Here is an 18,003-nt window from a genome sequence, read left to right on the forward strand (position 1 = left end):
TCTAAAAGATGTTAATGATATGACTGCAGGGTATGTAAGGGTTTTGCCAACCTCAGCTGTTGAAACTGTTTTGCTTTCTGTAAAACATTTGTATGTAATGGCAGCAAGGACACATCCAAGAAGAGCCTAAAAGATAAATACTCTAATTAGAAAATGCAGCCCCTGTTCCTCTGCACACTTGTGTCCTGGTTTGAAAGACAGGTATTTGCTAAGAAAGGCAGAAGCCTCTGTTTGAAATGCAGGTGTAATCCCTCCTCCCTACAAATTATTATAATTTTGAAATTAAGGGAGCTCTCAGGCAAAGATATGGGAGTAGGAATGACACTTCTTTACTAATGTATCTAACAAGACAAACAAGAACAACAACAGCTATGAAATTACCCACAAACAGAACAGTAACTCAGTCCCAGTGTTTTTTGGCTGCAGGCACCTTTTTCCCTGAGCTGCAGTTCCCGGTGCTGGGGGCGGGCGGGTCCCGCAGAGCTGCAGGAGGGCTGGGGGTGATGGCAGAGCTGTCCCAGGGGGAGAGAGAGATGGAGAGAGAGCTCTCCGCTCACAGTGTGGGTCCCAGTGCTCAGCAGAGTGCTGGATGGTGGCAGGTTACAGTGAGAAGGCAGCAGGGCAGGGTCTGACAGCAGTGAGGATGGCTCCTGGCGCTGGGATGGTGGTGATGGGGCTGAGGCACCGATCGTCCTTCTCGTCCGAACTCCACGGGGGAAATGGGGCCAAGCCAGAGCCTTCTGTCTGCTCTTCTGGATGTTTGGATATTGAGGGGTTTCCCTCTTCCCTCCCCTCCCCCCTTCCCCTCTCATTAGGGCCTAATCAACAGGTATCTTAACATGACAATGGGGAAAATTCCACAGAGGAAAAAGGGAAAACCAACCCCCAACAACTTGTTATATACTTTACATCATTCACTGGAAAATGTAAACAGTCTGGGATTTAAAGACCAAAATTAACATTAGAAGCTCTGCCACTAAGACCTTACCCACCTGGTCTCTCTCCTCTTTAGTGTCTCTTTTCTGCCCTTCCCCTGACCCACACAGTGTTTTGAGAGAAGGGGCCAGTACAGCAAGGCTGGGGTGGCCTTGTTGCCTTCTTCAGTTCTGCCTTCAAGAGAATCAAACATAGAAGGTTTCAGACTACAGGCAAGACCTTAGTCTTGTGTGAGACTTTCCCAGGCCAGAATGTCTCCATCAGCCAGGTCTGGGAGACAATGAGCTATGCAGAAAGTGCTGGATCAGGTGGCTTGTTTCTAGTGAAAGTAGGTTGTCCCTGGATTCCCTAGGCCGGAATTTAAAATGCACTCATCAGTGCCAGACTAGTTTCATCTGACTTCAGCTGCTTAAAATAGCTGTTTCCTCCTCTCCTGGACAATAGGAATTGGCATTTTCAGAAGATAATCCAATCCAATCTAAAATGTTGCCATTCACTCCACCAACTACAGAGGCAGCTTAGAGGTTTAGTTTGCTGAATTTAGGTGAAGTACCTCAAACATCAAAGTACGCCTCCAGTCTTTTGAGGCACTTAAGACTGCTGGACCTAAGTCTGGATAAAGCTATTCATCCCCCTATAACACCACAAAATAGTATTTATTTGAGAATAGTTCTCAGCTATTACTCTCATAAGATATGAAAGACCAAGACAGAACAGGAATTTCAACTTGCCTCTCCTGAACTCCAGCAGAATGGTCACCACCACGACACTCTATAAACAACTCCACCATCACCTGCCAAATATAAGTGAGAAGTGAAATGCCTACCCAAAAGGTCCTGCAAGTAAACCAGGCAGATGACCAACATGTGACTATGGCTGGGGTGCAGGTACAACCCTCAAGACTGATTTAATATTCTCTGCTCAGCAGCAAAATATTCATTTTATTTTCTCTGCTCAGCAGCAAAAATTCTTTAAGGAGGCTTACTTGACTACTTCACACACGAACTAGCCATACAAAACTTCTGTAGATCCAGCCCTCAGCACATGCTAAATCAATGACAATTTAAATCAATTTTGTGTTCATAAAGGAGAATTGTTCTACTGTTACAGTGTAGACAGAAGTGGAAATTAAGCTTTTAAACTAGTGTAAAATAATTCCTACAAATAAATTATTGGCACACCTCATATGACATACATTTTTATAACTAGTTAGGGAGTTCTGATAAATACCCCTACACAAAGACTGTAATCAATCTCACTGTTCACAGTTAATTTACTAATAGCAGCTTTTAATGTCAACAAAGTTTAGTTACAAACATAAAGAATTCTGAATCAGATCAGATGCAATTATTTTACATCAGCATCACAAATTTACTTGCATACTTGTACTTTATCTGTGGCTATGTTGCTCTCCGTAACAAGGTAATTAATGAGAACTGTAAAATCTAATGGACAATACTGATCCCCACAATCCCCATTTGTCTTAAATACAGTTGAAGAAACAGCACAATACAGAGAATGCTTATCTCATAAAAAAACACAGAACACCTGCTAAAAAAAAGGGAATCATTACTAGTCCTATTTGGACATTGTACAGACAGCAGTCTTCTAGCTGGAACAAGGAAAGACAGAAAAGAATTTTTATCAGTCAAGACATAGATGGACATTAAATAACCAAAGCATGAAAATATCAGTGTAAAAGACCATAGCTGTACTTCCAGGAAGAAAATGAATGCAAGATTTTAAACTGTGCTGTGTGCCTCTTCTCAGAAGAGAAGAAAGCCGTGAGACTCCTGGGCATTTTTTCAAAACATGTCCACTAATGAAACTCTCATTAGGCAGTACAAAGCTTGCAGAATTGTTTGCTTCATTTTGGAGTGTATATAAGTAAACAGACACTTGCACAGCCTCAAAACTCATAAACAAATGCATGGTAGTTAATGCTCAAGTAGGAGAATATAAATAAATGTGATCTATTTTCTTGCAGTACAGCAGCAGTCTGAAAGGAAATGCAATACTGAAGGTCTGCAACTTGACCATAAGAACAAAAGCTTTGTACTCTTTGGATGTGTTCCACTTAACAAATGCTGTATACAGATTGTTCTTCCAGATAGGTTTTCCAGGAAGAAAAAGAGAGTTTTTGGTTTGACATGCAATTGAGCTTATTATTTCTTTTTCTAATATCTCTGCTTAGGAGCCTTCTATACACACAAAATAAAGGATTAGGGATACACTCTCTGCAGTCCTGCAACATCCTAACTAAGGAAGTTGTCAGACTCCACAACTACTGAGAACTCTCATCATCTGTTATTAGAAGCTGTGAGCATATGGTTAGGAGTGCTCTAGAAGATATTTAAAAAACCCTCTTGAGTAAACCACTAATATCCAAGGGTAGCTTAAGACAAAGGCCAGCAAACAGATAGCATCAATAATGGCTGACTGGTTGTTGTATTAAAATACCAATGGTCATATTACACAGCCTTTTTTGTGGCATCAGACAACACCAGAGCTTGTGGTGTTAGTCTGACACCTGTGAGTAAGCTGCTACAAGGACAACAGCTGCCTTCTGTGTACAGTAAACATACATATATTTAAAGCTCCTTTTGCCATCTATAGAAATTTCCACAACTCATTTTACTGATACATCTTCAAGGTAAAATTATTTCTCACACACCTCAACTTCTAGCCATAATACAAGCTTAGTGAAGCAACATTCACAATTGTGATTGGGTTTATTAGGTCTGTATTTCTTCTTTATGTATCTGCCATAACCTCTTTTAAGTTCTGGCACTTTCAATTTACCTTCAAACTATGTGATTAGCCTTGCAGCTGAAATACTCCATATATACTTACCTCTTCTTTAGTTTTACAGAAAATAATCTGTTCCAGGATTCTTCTGGTCTGAGAGTTCTTCAATAATTTGAAAAGAGAATTTTTATAATGCCTCTCAAGAGGGACGCAGCAGTAACAGATCCCTGTGTTAAAGTTCTTGTAAGTTATCTCTTCAAACACTACAAAGGAACTGTACAACTGGCATCCTGAGGGAATGGTTCCTTCTCTTAGTTTCCACATCTCTTTCAATAAACTCATCTTTTTCAATAAACTGGCCTGGTTTGCAGCTGCTGGTTGTAAATTTATACATCTTGTATAGCAGAAGGAAAGAAGCATCTGCAAGAGTGTAACACTGTACTCAGCACATTCCTACCCAATATCCTATCCATCCTATTTGGCCAGGAGACAAACTGAGAATTTATTAAGATTGCCAAGTACATGATCTACATCCAATTTCTGTGCACCCCACCAGGGGTCACTTATATGACCTTACTGATATTCCTCAGCAGGGGGCAACTATTCTTCCATTATAATAATTTAAAATATTTACATACTGCACAGTCACACTTTTACATAGACACAAATACTTACTGGTATACTGATGAAACACATCTAAAAGATTTTGCAAAGACTGATACATTGTGGGGTTTCCAAGCATGAAAAAAAAATCTGTAGCTTTCTATAACACAGACAACTGGAGGGCCTGTGAATGAAAAAAAAAAAAAAAAAAAAGGTGTTCCCTCTAAGTTTAAGCTCTCTCCAGAGAACACTCACTAGCTTCAAAATACATACGTCTGACATTAACTAAGCATCTCTTGGAAAAACCCACAAGTTTATTCAGTTAGAAAAAATGAGTTAAACCAAGTAGTACTTAAGAGAAAGCACTGAGTATTTAATGTGTAATACACAGTTACTCAGATATATACTTATATATTTAATATGCAAAATATAAAGTGCTTTTTATCAGGTCCCAATGCAGAGACATTATAGAACTTTTCAACAACTGTAAAACAGATACACAGAATACTGAACCAAACATACAAGAAAACAGTTAACATCCAATCTGGTGGATGTCCCAAGACAAAACATCCCTTCATGTACATGGTATATACATATATATTCATCTTTACTCAATATATTACAACAATACATATTTCAAAATTTTGTTACAGTCTAAAAAAAAAAATCGTACAAATACACAAGGATCAAGCACAGAAGTCCAAACCTGACAAAGAGTTTGCTATCCCTGCCCACACCACCACCTCCACTCCTTGGAAAGATATGCCAGTGCTCTTTGCTGGGGTGCAGTGCCTCCACATCCTGCAAAGCACTGTGAGCAGCAGCTGTGAAGTTGGCATCACCAGTGGTGAGTAGATCAAATACACATGAGTAAAAATAGATGTCCTTCACAAGGATCTTTTCATGGCACTTGGTGGTGGCTGTTTCCAGTGTGTACCCTGATCGGGGATGAGACACAGCACCCCAAGGAAGCAATTTTCCCAACACAGGCACTGGCAAGTGGCCACTCTGATCAATACGTTCACTGGAAGGGCAGCCGTTTACACACAGCTGCAGGTCCTGGCTCTCCTCGTGGGCCATGACCAACTCCTGGGGCATGCGAATGGCCACTGTCAGGTAGTGCCCAAGCTGGCGGATATACACTGTGGTCCCGATGTACCTAGCATGCATCTCAATATATTTGCCACTGACTTTCTCAACAATGTGCAAGCTCCTGATGTTCCCATCTCCTCCACTTGTTGTACCATCAACAAAAGCTGCAGGCAAGTCGTCAGTCATTGCTTGATATACTTTCTGATGTGTACAGTCCTGGTACGATTTGAAGATGATAGTTATCTGTGGGGGAAGGGGAAAAAACACCAACAAAGTCAGTGGAAAGAAATCACTGTCTCAATTCCTTTTCCATTCTGTAACTCAATATAACTGGAACTGCCCACTACCTTAAAACCTGACAGTTGTCCACAACTCATGCCTAAGGAAAACAGCCTGAACACATGCTTAAAGCAGTGTTTTACTGGACAGCAAATGTTAAATTTGTTCTTTTGCTGGTCTGGAAGCAAGACTATTAACATGTGGCAACAGCCGTGAGGTCAGGAACAGAAAACACTGTATATTTCATTACGCATCACAACTACCTCCTGCCTAAAAGGAGTATTTCTTAATACTTTGGAACACATCCTGCAATAATGAAGAAGCGCAAGGACTGAGTAATTCCCACAATGCTGGCAACTACAGCAAAACCAGAACAAGACCATGCAAAATCAGGTAAAGGTATAATCGGGATGAAGAAGAAATAGTCAAGTAACAGCTTAGGGATCCTGGATACAGTAGTCCTAGGAACTGGGAGATTTGACACTTCAAGTCCGCTGTGCTAAAAATTGTGCCCACAGGGAAACAAGACAAGTCTGAAAGATACCCAAAAATGTGCCTTTGAAGAGTGAATGACTTTCAATATCAAAATCATTAGCATAAAGCAATTAATTTTTTTAAATATTAGAACTAGCCTTTTAAACATTTCTACTTACTGGAGTAAGTCACAACAAGAGAAAAAGCAGGTCCTCCAGTCTTACTTGAAGGGAACAACTAGGCTATATGGAAGACCAAATTCGGAGTGTCTAGCAGCTTTTCCTCAAACAAGAATAAGAATGAGAATTCACATCTAAATATTACAAACAGATATGGTACCTCCTTTAGAGAAAGAATGACTACAGGGGAATGACTTCTTGAAAAGGTCAAAAGACACTCAGCACCAAGAATAGATATTTTAATAATTATTTTCATCATTGATTCATTATATCAAATGAATTACAATCTACAATTTAAGCAGTCTGCTAAGAGACTCAGATTACTTCAAAACACACCAGAAGGGATTTTTAAAGTAAGGTAAAAGTTAGAATCTGTTCCACAGCAACCTTGCATTTTAATTTCAGTTAACTATCACACTTCTGCACAACATTTATTTCTGCTTCTCTGATTTAAAGTAAGGGAGAGAGGTTAAATCAAGAGCCAGTTACAATTTTAATAAAACCTCTGCCTCTGTCATTAGCCTCTCCTCTTTATGCCACTTGTGTAAGACACAAGTGTTCCCACCTCTTTCCTCCCACTGCAACAATTTCTTGCAGACATACCCTAAACTATACTACATTTATTTTCAATATTGGTTCATCTCAGGTGGTTGATGCTTTGTCAGTGTTTGTCTCACAGCACAGACACTACTTCCTATTTTGACTTCCTATGTTCTCACTAGTCCTGACTGTATTTTTCCTTTTTTTTTTTTTTGGCATTAATCAGTTATACAGCTAGGACGTATCAGCTATATAGCCTAAGACCATCTGTAGTCAAGTAACTTGGTAAAATGGTATCTGTGAACCACAGCTGAGCTGGAATGCTTATGCCCAAAATCCAGAAAATGCACAAGTGCCCCCGTTGCTGTAAAGATAACCTCACAGCTTTAAAGTTGTGGCTAGTAAAGTAAGCTCAGCAACCTACAGAAGAGAAACTTGAGATCTCTCAAGTGATTATTATTTCTGTATATAATCCAGGCCATAATGCAGTAAAAGATCTTTTATTTTGTGTAACATAGTTTGGATGGAACAGGCTTCTATCTCAGCCCACTCAGACAAAGAAACATTGTTATTTACTTGCGCATATTTGTGCTGTTCTGTGACTAAAAAAATTATTTCCACACCTACAGAAGTAAAGCTCTAAGTCTCCTTAGCACTTGAGCAAGCCTGGAGCCAAAAAGAAGTCTCACTATTTTAATGAGACATTGAATTGGCTGCTTGATAAAACATTTAAGCAAGGCACCTGGCAAAATTTATCAGGAAGCAGCTACCAAATTGCTCTCTCCAAAACTCCCTCATTTATAAGAATGAAATGCACACAATTTCAGAACACAAAGAACAAGAAGCCTTTACCCTAATTTAAGATTAGTAATAACACTGGATGCTGAATGAGAGCTGAAAGACTATTAGATGAATAAAGGCCTCCATGTATGTTGCAAGGACACTCCAAACAGAGACCATTACGATTTTCCAAGGACATACTTATATTTAAACACTGCAGCTCAAGACACTGCTTTTGAATATTTTGTGTCTGTCATGTGACATCCATCTAATCCATAGGCCAGATTAATAAAACCAGAGTGCTGCATGGGCTTTGCCTTACCACATAGTCCTATCTCAGTACCATGCCCTGGTACTGACAGATAAAACAGAACCTGTTGCAAAGGGCTATTAAGCAAAATTTCATTGCAGAGTTATCTCTTTAAATTCTCAAGGTAACAGCTAACATTAAAAAGTGAAAATTATTATTTTCAAATTCAACACGTGCTATATATGTTTATGTACCTACAGTACTTTTTACACTCTGTCTGGATCCCAAGAAAACCTTCACAAAGCTGCTTATGCAGCACTGTTTACAGACTAGAGATTAGCTACCCTTTTTAAATTTAGGATGCAAAAATCCAAATGACAAAATCTTCACATAAAGATTTTTGAAACTATCAGTGTATCAGCCTTGTTCTTTGGGCATATACAGAGCTCTTCTGCAGTGAGGCACCTTGAAAAATGAAAATAAAGGTTTCCAGAGTCTTATCTGAGGATATGATAAACAAACATCCGCTATAATAAGATTACTAAACCAAAACAAACCCACACATACAATCTCCACATTTAATTTCAGACTTTATCCTCCCACTCCTATCGATGCCAGTACTGATGAGTACGCTGATCACAAAGCCCTGTTAAATTCCATTGCACATGCAAATCTTTTCAAAGATGGTGTTATTGAGGTGTAAAACTGCTGTTTCTAATGTATTTGCAGAAGATGCCTGGCTTGTGTGCCTTAAACAAAAACACCTTCAACTCTTCAGTTCTTGTACTTGTTCTCCCTAATGCCACAATGCAATTAGAATAATGAAGGTATCACTATATGTTGCTATTTTACTATGCATTTCATAGAATTCTAGAGTTGTTCAGGAAGAAAAAGACCTGTGACATCACTAACTTCAACCATTACCATAAGAATGCCAAGAATGGGGAGGAGTGAGTGAAAAAGTGCCCAATGCCCTAAGGATGCTGGTTGTGAGCCAAACATGAGCCAGTGTGCCTGGGGGCCAAGAAGACCAAGGACATCCTGGCTTGGGTCAGATAAAGTGTAGCCAGATGTGACTAGGGCAGTGACTACCCTGCACTCAGGACAGCTCAGGTGACACCTCAAATCCTATGTTCAGTTTTGGGCCTCCTACAGCCAGAAGGACGTTAAAGTGCTGGAGTGAGTACAAAGGAGGGAAACAGAGCTGGGAAGGGTCTGAAATGCAAGCCTGATGAAGAGAGGCTGAGGGAGCTGGGGGTGTTCAGCGTGGAGAAAAGGAAGCTCAAGGGAGACCCCACTGCTCTCTACAAGTCTCTGAAAGTAGGCTGTAGCCAGGTGGGAATCAGTCTCTCCTCTCAAATAGCAAGTGAAAAGATGAGAAGAAATGGTCTTAAGCTATGCTGTGAAGATTTACGTTGAATACTAGATAAAATTTCTGCACTGAAAGAGCTGTCAAGCAGTGGAACAGGCTTCCAGCCTCTTGAGTCATCATCCCCATAAATGTTTTAAAGGCACGTACACACAGTGCTTACGGATCACGTTTAGTAGTGGAAGTAACAGTTTGCGACTGGACTCAATGATCTTAAAGGTCTTTTCCAACCTAAATGATTCTATTGCAGCCTTCAATGAAACCACAATATAAAGCTACTTCTGTGTAATAAGACAAATTCCATCTCTATCATGTCCATAAAGATGAAAATAATAATGTGACAAGCAAAAAGACAAATGAAAAGTTACTTCTTAAAACAATTACAACATTTATCTTCCAATTACCTTTTAATTATTTGTCTATTACACTGTGCTCACTCTGCAAGGATTTCCTGCCCTGCAAAACCTGAAATCATGCTACAAAAGAGATATTTAAAGTGTTTTGACTCTGGGTAAAAGAACATTTATCCCCCAAATTTCTTTATCCTGCTGATAGCACCAATTCCTAGGTTCCAAGGTTTATACCAAATAAATCACTACAGTAAAAATTTCTACAGTTTTTTTTTTTACTTCTCTGTGTCCCTAAATTCACTCTCTCACCCTCAAGCTATCGACTATAAAACACCTGGACAGGAAAACCTCCATTTCCAATTAATGCAAATAAGAAGACACCTCCAAACAAGAAGGAAACCTTTCCACTGGCAAGCCCAAGGATCTCTGCCTCATGGCCTATTCAGGAACAATTACTCTAGTGATATCCAGAACACCTGTCACAGCAGCAAAAGGCTATAACGATTCTGTACCCCTCCAAATAAAGCACACAATAAATAAAATTTCAAAAACATCAATGTTCTGTTTAATGAAGTGTACAATATCCTTCCTACCTGCTCCCAGTAACAGACATTTATTCTCAGGGAATTGCAAAACCACTTCCAAGACAGGGAAGCTCTTTATATTTCTCCAGAGCTGCAGAAATGAAACATAAATAATGCCAGTGACCTATTCAAAACCCATGCAAGCATGTCAGAAAGAAAAAGAAGAGTTTAAACTTAAACTCGGTTTCCCAGTTTTTTTCCCAGTATTTGCTGACAATCTTCCTTTTCCATCTGAAAGGCCCTAGGATCCCATGCCAAGGGGCATAAGTACATCAGGCAAGCTCAAAAAACTGGGATTTCAAAGTTCCAGCTAGACCACAGAACGTAAAATAGCTTTGTTCATGGTGAAAAACAGACGCTACTATGAGTAACACAAATGTGCAAAACATCTACAAATTGTCGAGACCATCTTTGTGAATTAGTACACAACCCTCACAAGATGTGCTCTTCCAAATAAGGAATTCAAAGGAATTTTTCCTGCTTTTCATATTTTCATGCCAGATGTGCACTGAGTGAGAGGTAGGGGAGAAACAATATGCATTTATTTCTCACATTCTTACTTGAAGAATGATCTCCTAGCATTCTTCTGTCCTTTATGAACTTACTGGATGGTCCTCCAGACTGCTGGGGTTCCCATAGTCTCTTAGGTTTTGGAGAGAGAAGAAAATTTCACACATAAGGTTGTCTTCATTACCAACTCCCTTAAAGACTAGTACAGCAGAAAGCTAGGATAAAAGTGAAAAGTACTGACTCCCTAAAAGGGTAAGTGATGGTTTTCACTTTTCAAAAGGACAATGGGCTGAAGATTAACCATTCTATTTCTATGGCTTCTTAAACCACTTCCCCTAAAAATGCATTCAGGAAGAACTAAATCTTCTACTCTTATTGTCCTTCCTCTCATTAGGGCTGCTTTAGAGAGGACTAATTAGGTTAGTATTTGCTTTGGCTTCTGTACAATTTAAGTTCAGCATAAACCTTTGTTTTTATTTCCCATAAACATCTATTTCAAATACAAGCAATATAAAAACAGCCAGACTAACAAAAAGGAACAGTCTGAAAACTTTTCTTATGATGATGGTAGAAGACCTATTGGCATACTCTCAGCTAGGGATTACCCTATGTTGATAAATGTCACTGGGGTGTAGCTCTTCAGAAGTCCTTTAAGCTACCCTATGGCCAAAGTCAGTTAAGTGCATCCAGTAGCTTTTTATTTCATTTATAGTAGCCTGCTCCTTCTAGAAATAACAGAGTTAAGGGTATGCATTGGAAATATGAAAACTTATCTTCTAAGTCACTGATACATTCAAACAACCTTCCTTGCCTACAACAGATGGGCTAAATTCTATTATATGAAAAAAAAAAAGAAAAAATCAAGGACTTACGTGTGCAACACGTAAGATGTATCAGTCTCAGAAATATTTCTAGTATCCTAAACCATAGATCTTGTTTTATTTAATTGCTTCGGCACACTTAGCTGGACTGGGCAATGCCAGGGACTAATAGAAGAGAAGAAGAAAACATTTTACCTAAGTCAAAGAAAAAGACAAAACCCTCTTGAAAATAAAGACAGAAGGCACACCTTTTAAAACCATACTTTCCCTCAGTACGTGCATACATTTACTCCTGCTGTTCTCCTCTGTATCTTTGAAAAGACCAGCACAATGTGCTACTACAGTCAATCATTTTCAGAATGTGGCTAAACTTAAGATTGTCTATCCAATACAACCACACCCTAGCCATCCATACAATTTGTACACAACAGTCTCAACTTTTTCCTCTACTACCATCAGGAGTGAGGAAATAAAGAAAATTCTGCAAGAATTTAGCCAAACTGAAGATAGATCTTACTGCAGATTATGAAATGCAGCTTTTTCTTTCACTTATTTAAGAGTCTTTAGAAAAAACAACTGAAGTAGACTACGGGGGACATAAGTCTCTTTTGCAAAGCTTACTCACATTTAGCCTCATTCCCTTATTTTATACACCTTCAGAACTCTTTCACAATGAAGACTGTTTCTGAAACTGGCACAGGTTAATAAAACGTAATTCTGAGCTTCCAGTCCAGTCTCTGTACATTCACACAAGCACTGCCATTAGTCAATACTCCAGAACTCAGCACAAACTTACTAGTTAAACTGATTTTCCTATAGTAATACTACTCCTCAGCCAACTCCACAGAAGATGTGTAGGCTCTACCCTACAGTGACAGACAACTCCGGCTTCTGACTCCAGTAATTAAGAAAAACTACTTCCAGGCTTAACAACACAGTGAAAATTCTTTGGTGTAAATGCCTTGAAGCTGTGTACACATAACCTGATGTAGCTTGACAATTCAAGAGCTACGCTACCACAACTTTTAAAAAACCCCTTTCACTCCAAAAGAGATATGTGACAATACCAGCTTCAAATGCATACTTCAGTAACTGATGGACACAGTTGCTACCCATACTCGGCAGAAAGAGACAAGGACTTTTCTTAAGAAATGGCATCATTTATTGAATACTAGCAGAGGTATTCCTACTCAAGATTCAAGTATTTGAGAGGAGTGCAATCTTAAGTCTTGCCTGTCTCAACAAGGGTTTATTATTCTTGGCACAATTTTAGGGCCACTGCTTGTTTAGTAAAGCCAAGGCACCAAGTCTTTGTCAGAAGCATTTAGCTTACTACCTCTTCTCAGTTCTCTGCAGTTTGCCCTCTTCAGTGCTGGCTTCTGCTTTAAACCAGAAGTGCTTTGGCAACTAGATTTTTGTGCTGCTCTCGGTATTATTTGTTTTCTACTGTTATAGCTGTGAAGTTCAGAAAATTAATAAAAAGCAGAGATATACGTTCTTTCCATCTTTTTTGCAACCCACAGCATTGTATGATTGTTTTAAATTTCTGATTAGTGCAGAGACAGTCACAGATGTACAATAATCAATAACTGTGTTACAGTTACAAATCAGTATCCTTACAGGCTTGTGTGGTGATATGCAAAGGTTTTCTTGTAATGAGCAGGAGCTGAAGGAAGAACCTGTTTTGTTTGATGTTCATTAAAGAAGATGTTATGAGTTTTTACCTTTTTATATTACTGCACAGAAGATTCTCAAGCAGCTACACTTCTTCACTGTTAAAGGCTAAATGACTTAACTGTCTTGACCTTTTACTTCTCCATGCATGCACAGTGCACAAAAATAATATGTACCTTGTTTGTAGCAGTAGCGCTGGATCCTGGGACCACAGGCACATTGGTCACTTGCACTGATAAGTAGTTATTGTCTATGAGGGGCCAAGCACCTTCCACTTTGCATGTCTGGAAGTGATCTTTAAAAGTCCTCAGATGAGGATCCCCAAACAAGCCACAGAACAGGTATGTAGGAGGAGAAGTCTTCCCTCCCCCCTGATGTTCTCTTGCTTCTGTGTGGCCACTGTAATTGCAAGGATCATGGGTCATTTCAGGGTTGGTGGAGGATGTGGGTCCATCCTTGGTACAGTTTCTCTGGGTCATGAGATCACTGATCCCAAGCACTGCAGAATGATAGACCAGGTTTCCACAGCATACTTTGGCATTGTGATAGGTACACACTGAGTATGCCCGCAGGGCCTTGCAGAACTCCAAATCAAAGTCCTCAAGAGCCGCATTTAGATGTGAAGTGAAGGATACAAAATCAGTGGTGCACTTCTGGATTCCACAAGATGTGTGCAGCTGACAGTCACCTAAGCACAAAACAGACAGCATAAAGACATAAAGCAAAACTCTTAGGTGGCAGTACCCCTTTCCACTCCCACAAGAACCTTAGAAAACAACTTGAAAGAAAGGTGCTCTCCCATTAGAGAAATACTGCATTTTAGAAAAAATGAGGTTGAAAGAGAGCAATGGAGAATATCACAGAGGCTGACAGGACTCATGATGTCATAATCCATTACTTCATATTGTCTAGATGAAAATTAAGAGCACTCAGTCCTGTCAAGTATAAGCCAAATAGTTCTTTCTAGATACCAAGTTGATGATGTAATTCTGTGTTTAAATTAATTACTTAGTCATTAAGGAAGTCTCCATTTAGTCTTTCAGTGCTTTACACAAATTACTGGATTTTTATATAGAATTCTGCCCCTCAGAAGAATGTGGTAAAGGCAACAAAGTATTGTTGTTTAGACATTGTTTAGATGTCAGACATGTCTAAATGTCTAAAAATGTTTATGCAAAAACTAGACTGAATAAAGCAAAAACCAAGTTCTCTTCTAGGAACCAGGGTGGGGAGAGGATGGTAGGTAAGCGGGCAAGCAGTGTGCTTTATTTCCCTGGCACTGCCACAGGTAAAGCTTCACTGCACTTTTTTTTGGGACTAATGCACCAAAAAGGCCAGCTGTCTGAAGCACAAGTTTTCAGTTAACACACCTGTACACTGCAGTAGCAGTACCTGTCAGAGCACAGTTCAGCAGTAAGACAGAGGGGAGAGAAACCCTCTCCCCACAAAAGCCTGAAGTACTTATCAGATGTATACAACTGCTACACAGTTCAGTTTACATGAGCAAACCAGTCAGACTTTATCTGATGTCCTGATTTCCATAAAAAAAGCAGAGTTAATATCCTTGCAAACAAATTGGGAGTTTCACAGTTGTTTCCTCCACAGTTCTCACAGGTATGATCTGAAATTCTTCCAGATTCTCATGGCAGCTAACAATGGCTTTCTGAAGATGACTTTTACTAAAGAACTTACCAGGAGCAAAAATTAAATTAACAAGACACACTAAGGGAAACGGAGTCACACTTTTCACTCAGGGTGAAACCAGAAGTGAAAGCCCAATCTAGGAGAAACTGCACTTCCTGGCATCCAAAGAAAATGGACTTTAAAAAAGAATATGTACACAACTTCATGCAACAGCTGTCCAAGCCTGCAAAACTATCTACTGAAATTCATCTGTGGGAACATTTATCTGTAATTTCTCACTGTCATAAAGAGGGTTTTGAACACCACAAAAATACACACAGAGACAAAGATACATGGAACATACATGTACAAAGACACATGGAAGAGTTAAAAAATGGAAAATATATCTATGAGAAACTTCTGAGTCATGAGAAGTGGAAAGTAGCTGAGTAACAACATTCTTCATTTTTAAAGAGTTGTTTTCTGTAATGCACCCAGTGATGAGAGGATATCAGCAATTGCTTTGCCTGCTCCTTAGCTGACCTTACTGAGTCAGTACTCACATGACTTACTCTTGAATATTCAAACCATGAATTTATAAGGGTAATATGATTTGCCAGTCATGTGTAGCTAACAAAAATCTCCTGTCAAAATCCCAGACAACACGAAGTAAAATTAGGAACTCTCTACCTACAGCTAAGCATGACCATGACTCGTGTAAGGAAGCTGAAAATTTCCTTGTGTGAGCCACACATACCTCTGCGAAGTACAGGAAAAAAACCCTAACAACAACCAACTTCTCTATTTTCAGATACACAAAAAAGATCCATGCCAAACAAAATGACAGAGGGAATGCTTAGTTTAAAGCCACACTTTCAAAAGCATCAAAACTTTTACTTCTCTTCCGTTTTATTTGTAACATACGTATTTGTAATAAATTAGGCTAGCTGAGCACTTCTGTCATGTTATCAAACAGTGGAGTTTGCTAACACAGAATTTTTAGGGCTGGAAGGGACCTCTGGGGATCATCTAGTCCAATCCCCCTGCCAAGGCAGGATCACTTGGAGCAGCTGACACAGGTGGGGTGGTGGGATTTGAATGCCTCGAGAGAGGGAAACTCCATGATCCCCCTGGCAGCCTGTTCCAGTGCTATATCACCGTTAATGCAAAGAAGTTCTTCCTCATGTTGAGCTGAAACTTTCTGTGTTTCAGTTCACAGCCACTGTTTCTCTTCCTGTCGCTGGGCCCCAATGAAAGAGTCTGGCACCATCCTCTCGGATGAAGATACTTATCACAGCCTCTCCGATCTCCCCTCTCTGGACCACACAGGCCCAGCTCACGAATCCCTCCTCATGAATGGCTCCACCTGAAACAAAAGGACCCGCCAGCTCCTCGTGTCTGCGGGCACCCGGGTGCGCTCCCGTCCCTCCCAGCCCCACATTATCGGTACCTGCGCCCAGCAGCAGCAGCCCCAGTGCGGCGAGCAGCCGCCTGAGGGCGGCGAGCGGCGGCTTAGCCCTGGGGGCGCGGGAGGGCGCAGCGCTCCCCATGTCCGGCCATGCAGGTCCCCAGGCCAGCGGCAGCACAGCGCCGCGGCATGAGGCGGCGGCGGCACGGACGGGCGGGCGGGCGGACGGACGGACGGACGACGCTCCCCACGGTTCCTTCGCCTCCTCCTCCTCCGGCTCCTCGGTGCTGTCCGCGCCTCCTTCTGCTCCAGCTACGGCAGCGGGGCGTGACGCGACGCGCACAAAGCGACAGACTCCGACCATGCGGGGGCGGCGGTGACGGCTGCGCCCGCGCGGCGCCCGCCCCGCCCCTCTCGCTGCTTCTCCGCTCCTATTGGCTACTGGAGCTATCCGTCACAGCTGGCCGGACTCCCCCTGGCGGCCGCGTGCCCCGTCTCGCGTCACTCACGGCAGAGCGCGCCCGCGCGGCTGAGGCGGGAGGGAGCGGCCCGGGAGAGGGCGGGAACATCCCCGGGAGAGGAGGGGAGAGCGGGCTGTTCCGGGATGGGTCAGGAACAGCGCAGCGACCGGCTGGGACGGACCTCCGGCCAAGACTGGGGGCATGGCCGGATAGGGCAAGTAGCAGCGGCTGTGCGCTGCTGGAAACAGGGCAGGGGACATCGGTGGGACAGAGCAGGTGGCAGCGCAGGGACGGGGTGGCTGACCAAACATCGGGACATTCTCCGGCGCGAGAATTAGGAAAACAATCTGCAGGAGAAGGTAAATTCCATCATGTCAGGATATTTTTTGAGCATCCAAAGGTAAACTTCCCTTTGAATATGTCATTAAGGAATTAACAGGAGGAACGTATTTACTTCTCAGATGTAAGTCAAAATACTGCTTTCAGGCTGTTTGTTTTTCCAATCTATTTCTCCTTGCTGGTAAATACACTTCATACTGCTAAGACTAGACTGGCTTGACGTTTAGCAAGCCCAGGTGCTGAGTCCTGCTATTGGGTCACAACAATCCCTGGCAGTGCTGCTGGCTGGGGCAATGGCTGGAATGCTGCCTGGGGAAAAGGGCCTAGGGTTGCTGGCTGGCAGAGCTGAACATGAGTTTCTGGAAAATAAAAATCCAAGAAAGAAACTGTTCATTTTATGAACCATGTCAGAAAAAAACCCAGCCAACCAACCAAAAACCCCAAACCTGACAAAAAAATATGAGCTTCAACAGCCATTAAAATGAATGTGAATTGCCACAACCTAGAAAGAAGACCTTTGGCTTCTACTGTAGGTCACGCAATATCCATTAATCTGGCTGGGGCTTCTGAAAAGTGTCACCTATGGTTTCCTTTTTCTTCAATGCTCTTAGAGAAATATTTCTGCTGTTCACCTCTACTAAGAGACAACAACAACCTCCTTTTAATTTCATATTGCTCGAATTTAATTTCTGTAATGTAGTAACAGCTACTTGGATTCCTTGAAGCTGTCTTTGACTTTGGATGTTACCACAGCAAGGGTACATGTACATGCTTCTTTTGGAGGCTCATAGAGGCTCACCCTGTCTATTCTCCTCCTGTTCCAGAAGCCAAGTAGCTGTTTCAGTGCTTGGCACAGCTGACTTCCTGTCCATCTTCTGTATCAAAGGGGTTTATCCTCACAAAATCCATACCACAGCAATAACCCTAGACACAGACTTTCTTTGGGTTCTGGCTGAACTGTGGCCAGATCTGAGCAGATGCAG

The 18,003-nt window shown here is 41.3% G+C and overlaps 1 protein-coding gene across 1 annotated transcript; it reads right to left on the minus strand.

Moving 5' to 3' along the window:
* Window positions 1-4,874: 4,874 nt before the first annotated feature.
* RGMB (repulsive guidance molecule BMP co-receptor b) lies at window positions 4,875-16,365 on the minus strand. Its single transcript, XM_062513284.1, has 3 exons — window positions 16,263-16,365; window positions 13,366-13,877; window positions 4,875-5,622 (listed from the first exon to the last, which is right to left on the minus strand). The coding sequence occupies exons 1-3, from the start codon at window positions 16,360-16,362 to the stop codon at window positions 4,942-4,944; spliced, it is 1,293 nt and encodes a 430-aa protein (XP_062369268.1). The 5' UTR covers window positions 16,363-16,365; the 3' UTR covers window positions 4,875-4,941.
* Between the last annotated feature and the right edge of the window lie 1,638 nt (window positions 16,366-18,003).

Source organism: Cinclus cinclus, chromosome Z, assembly GCF_963662255.1.
Source record: "Cinclus cinclus chromosome Z, bCinCin1.1, whole genome shotgun sequence".
Taxonomy (NCBI): domain Eukaryota; kingdom Metazoa; phylum Chordata; class Aves; order Passeriformes; family Cinclidae; genus Cinclus; species Cinclus cinclus.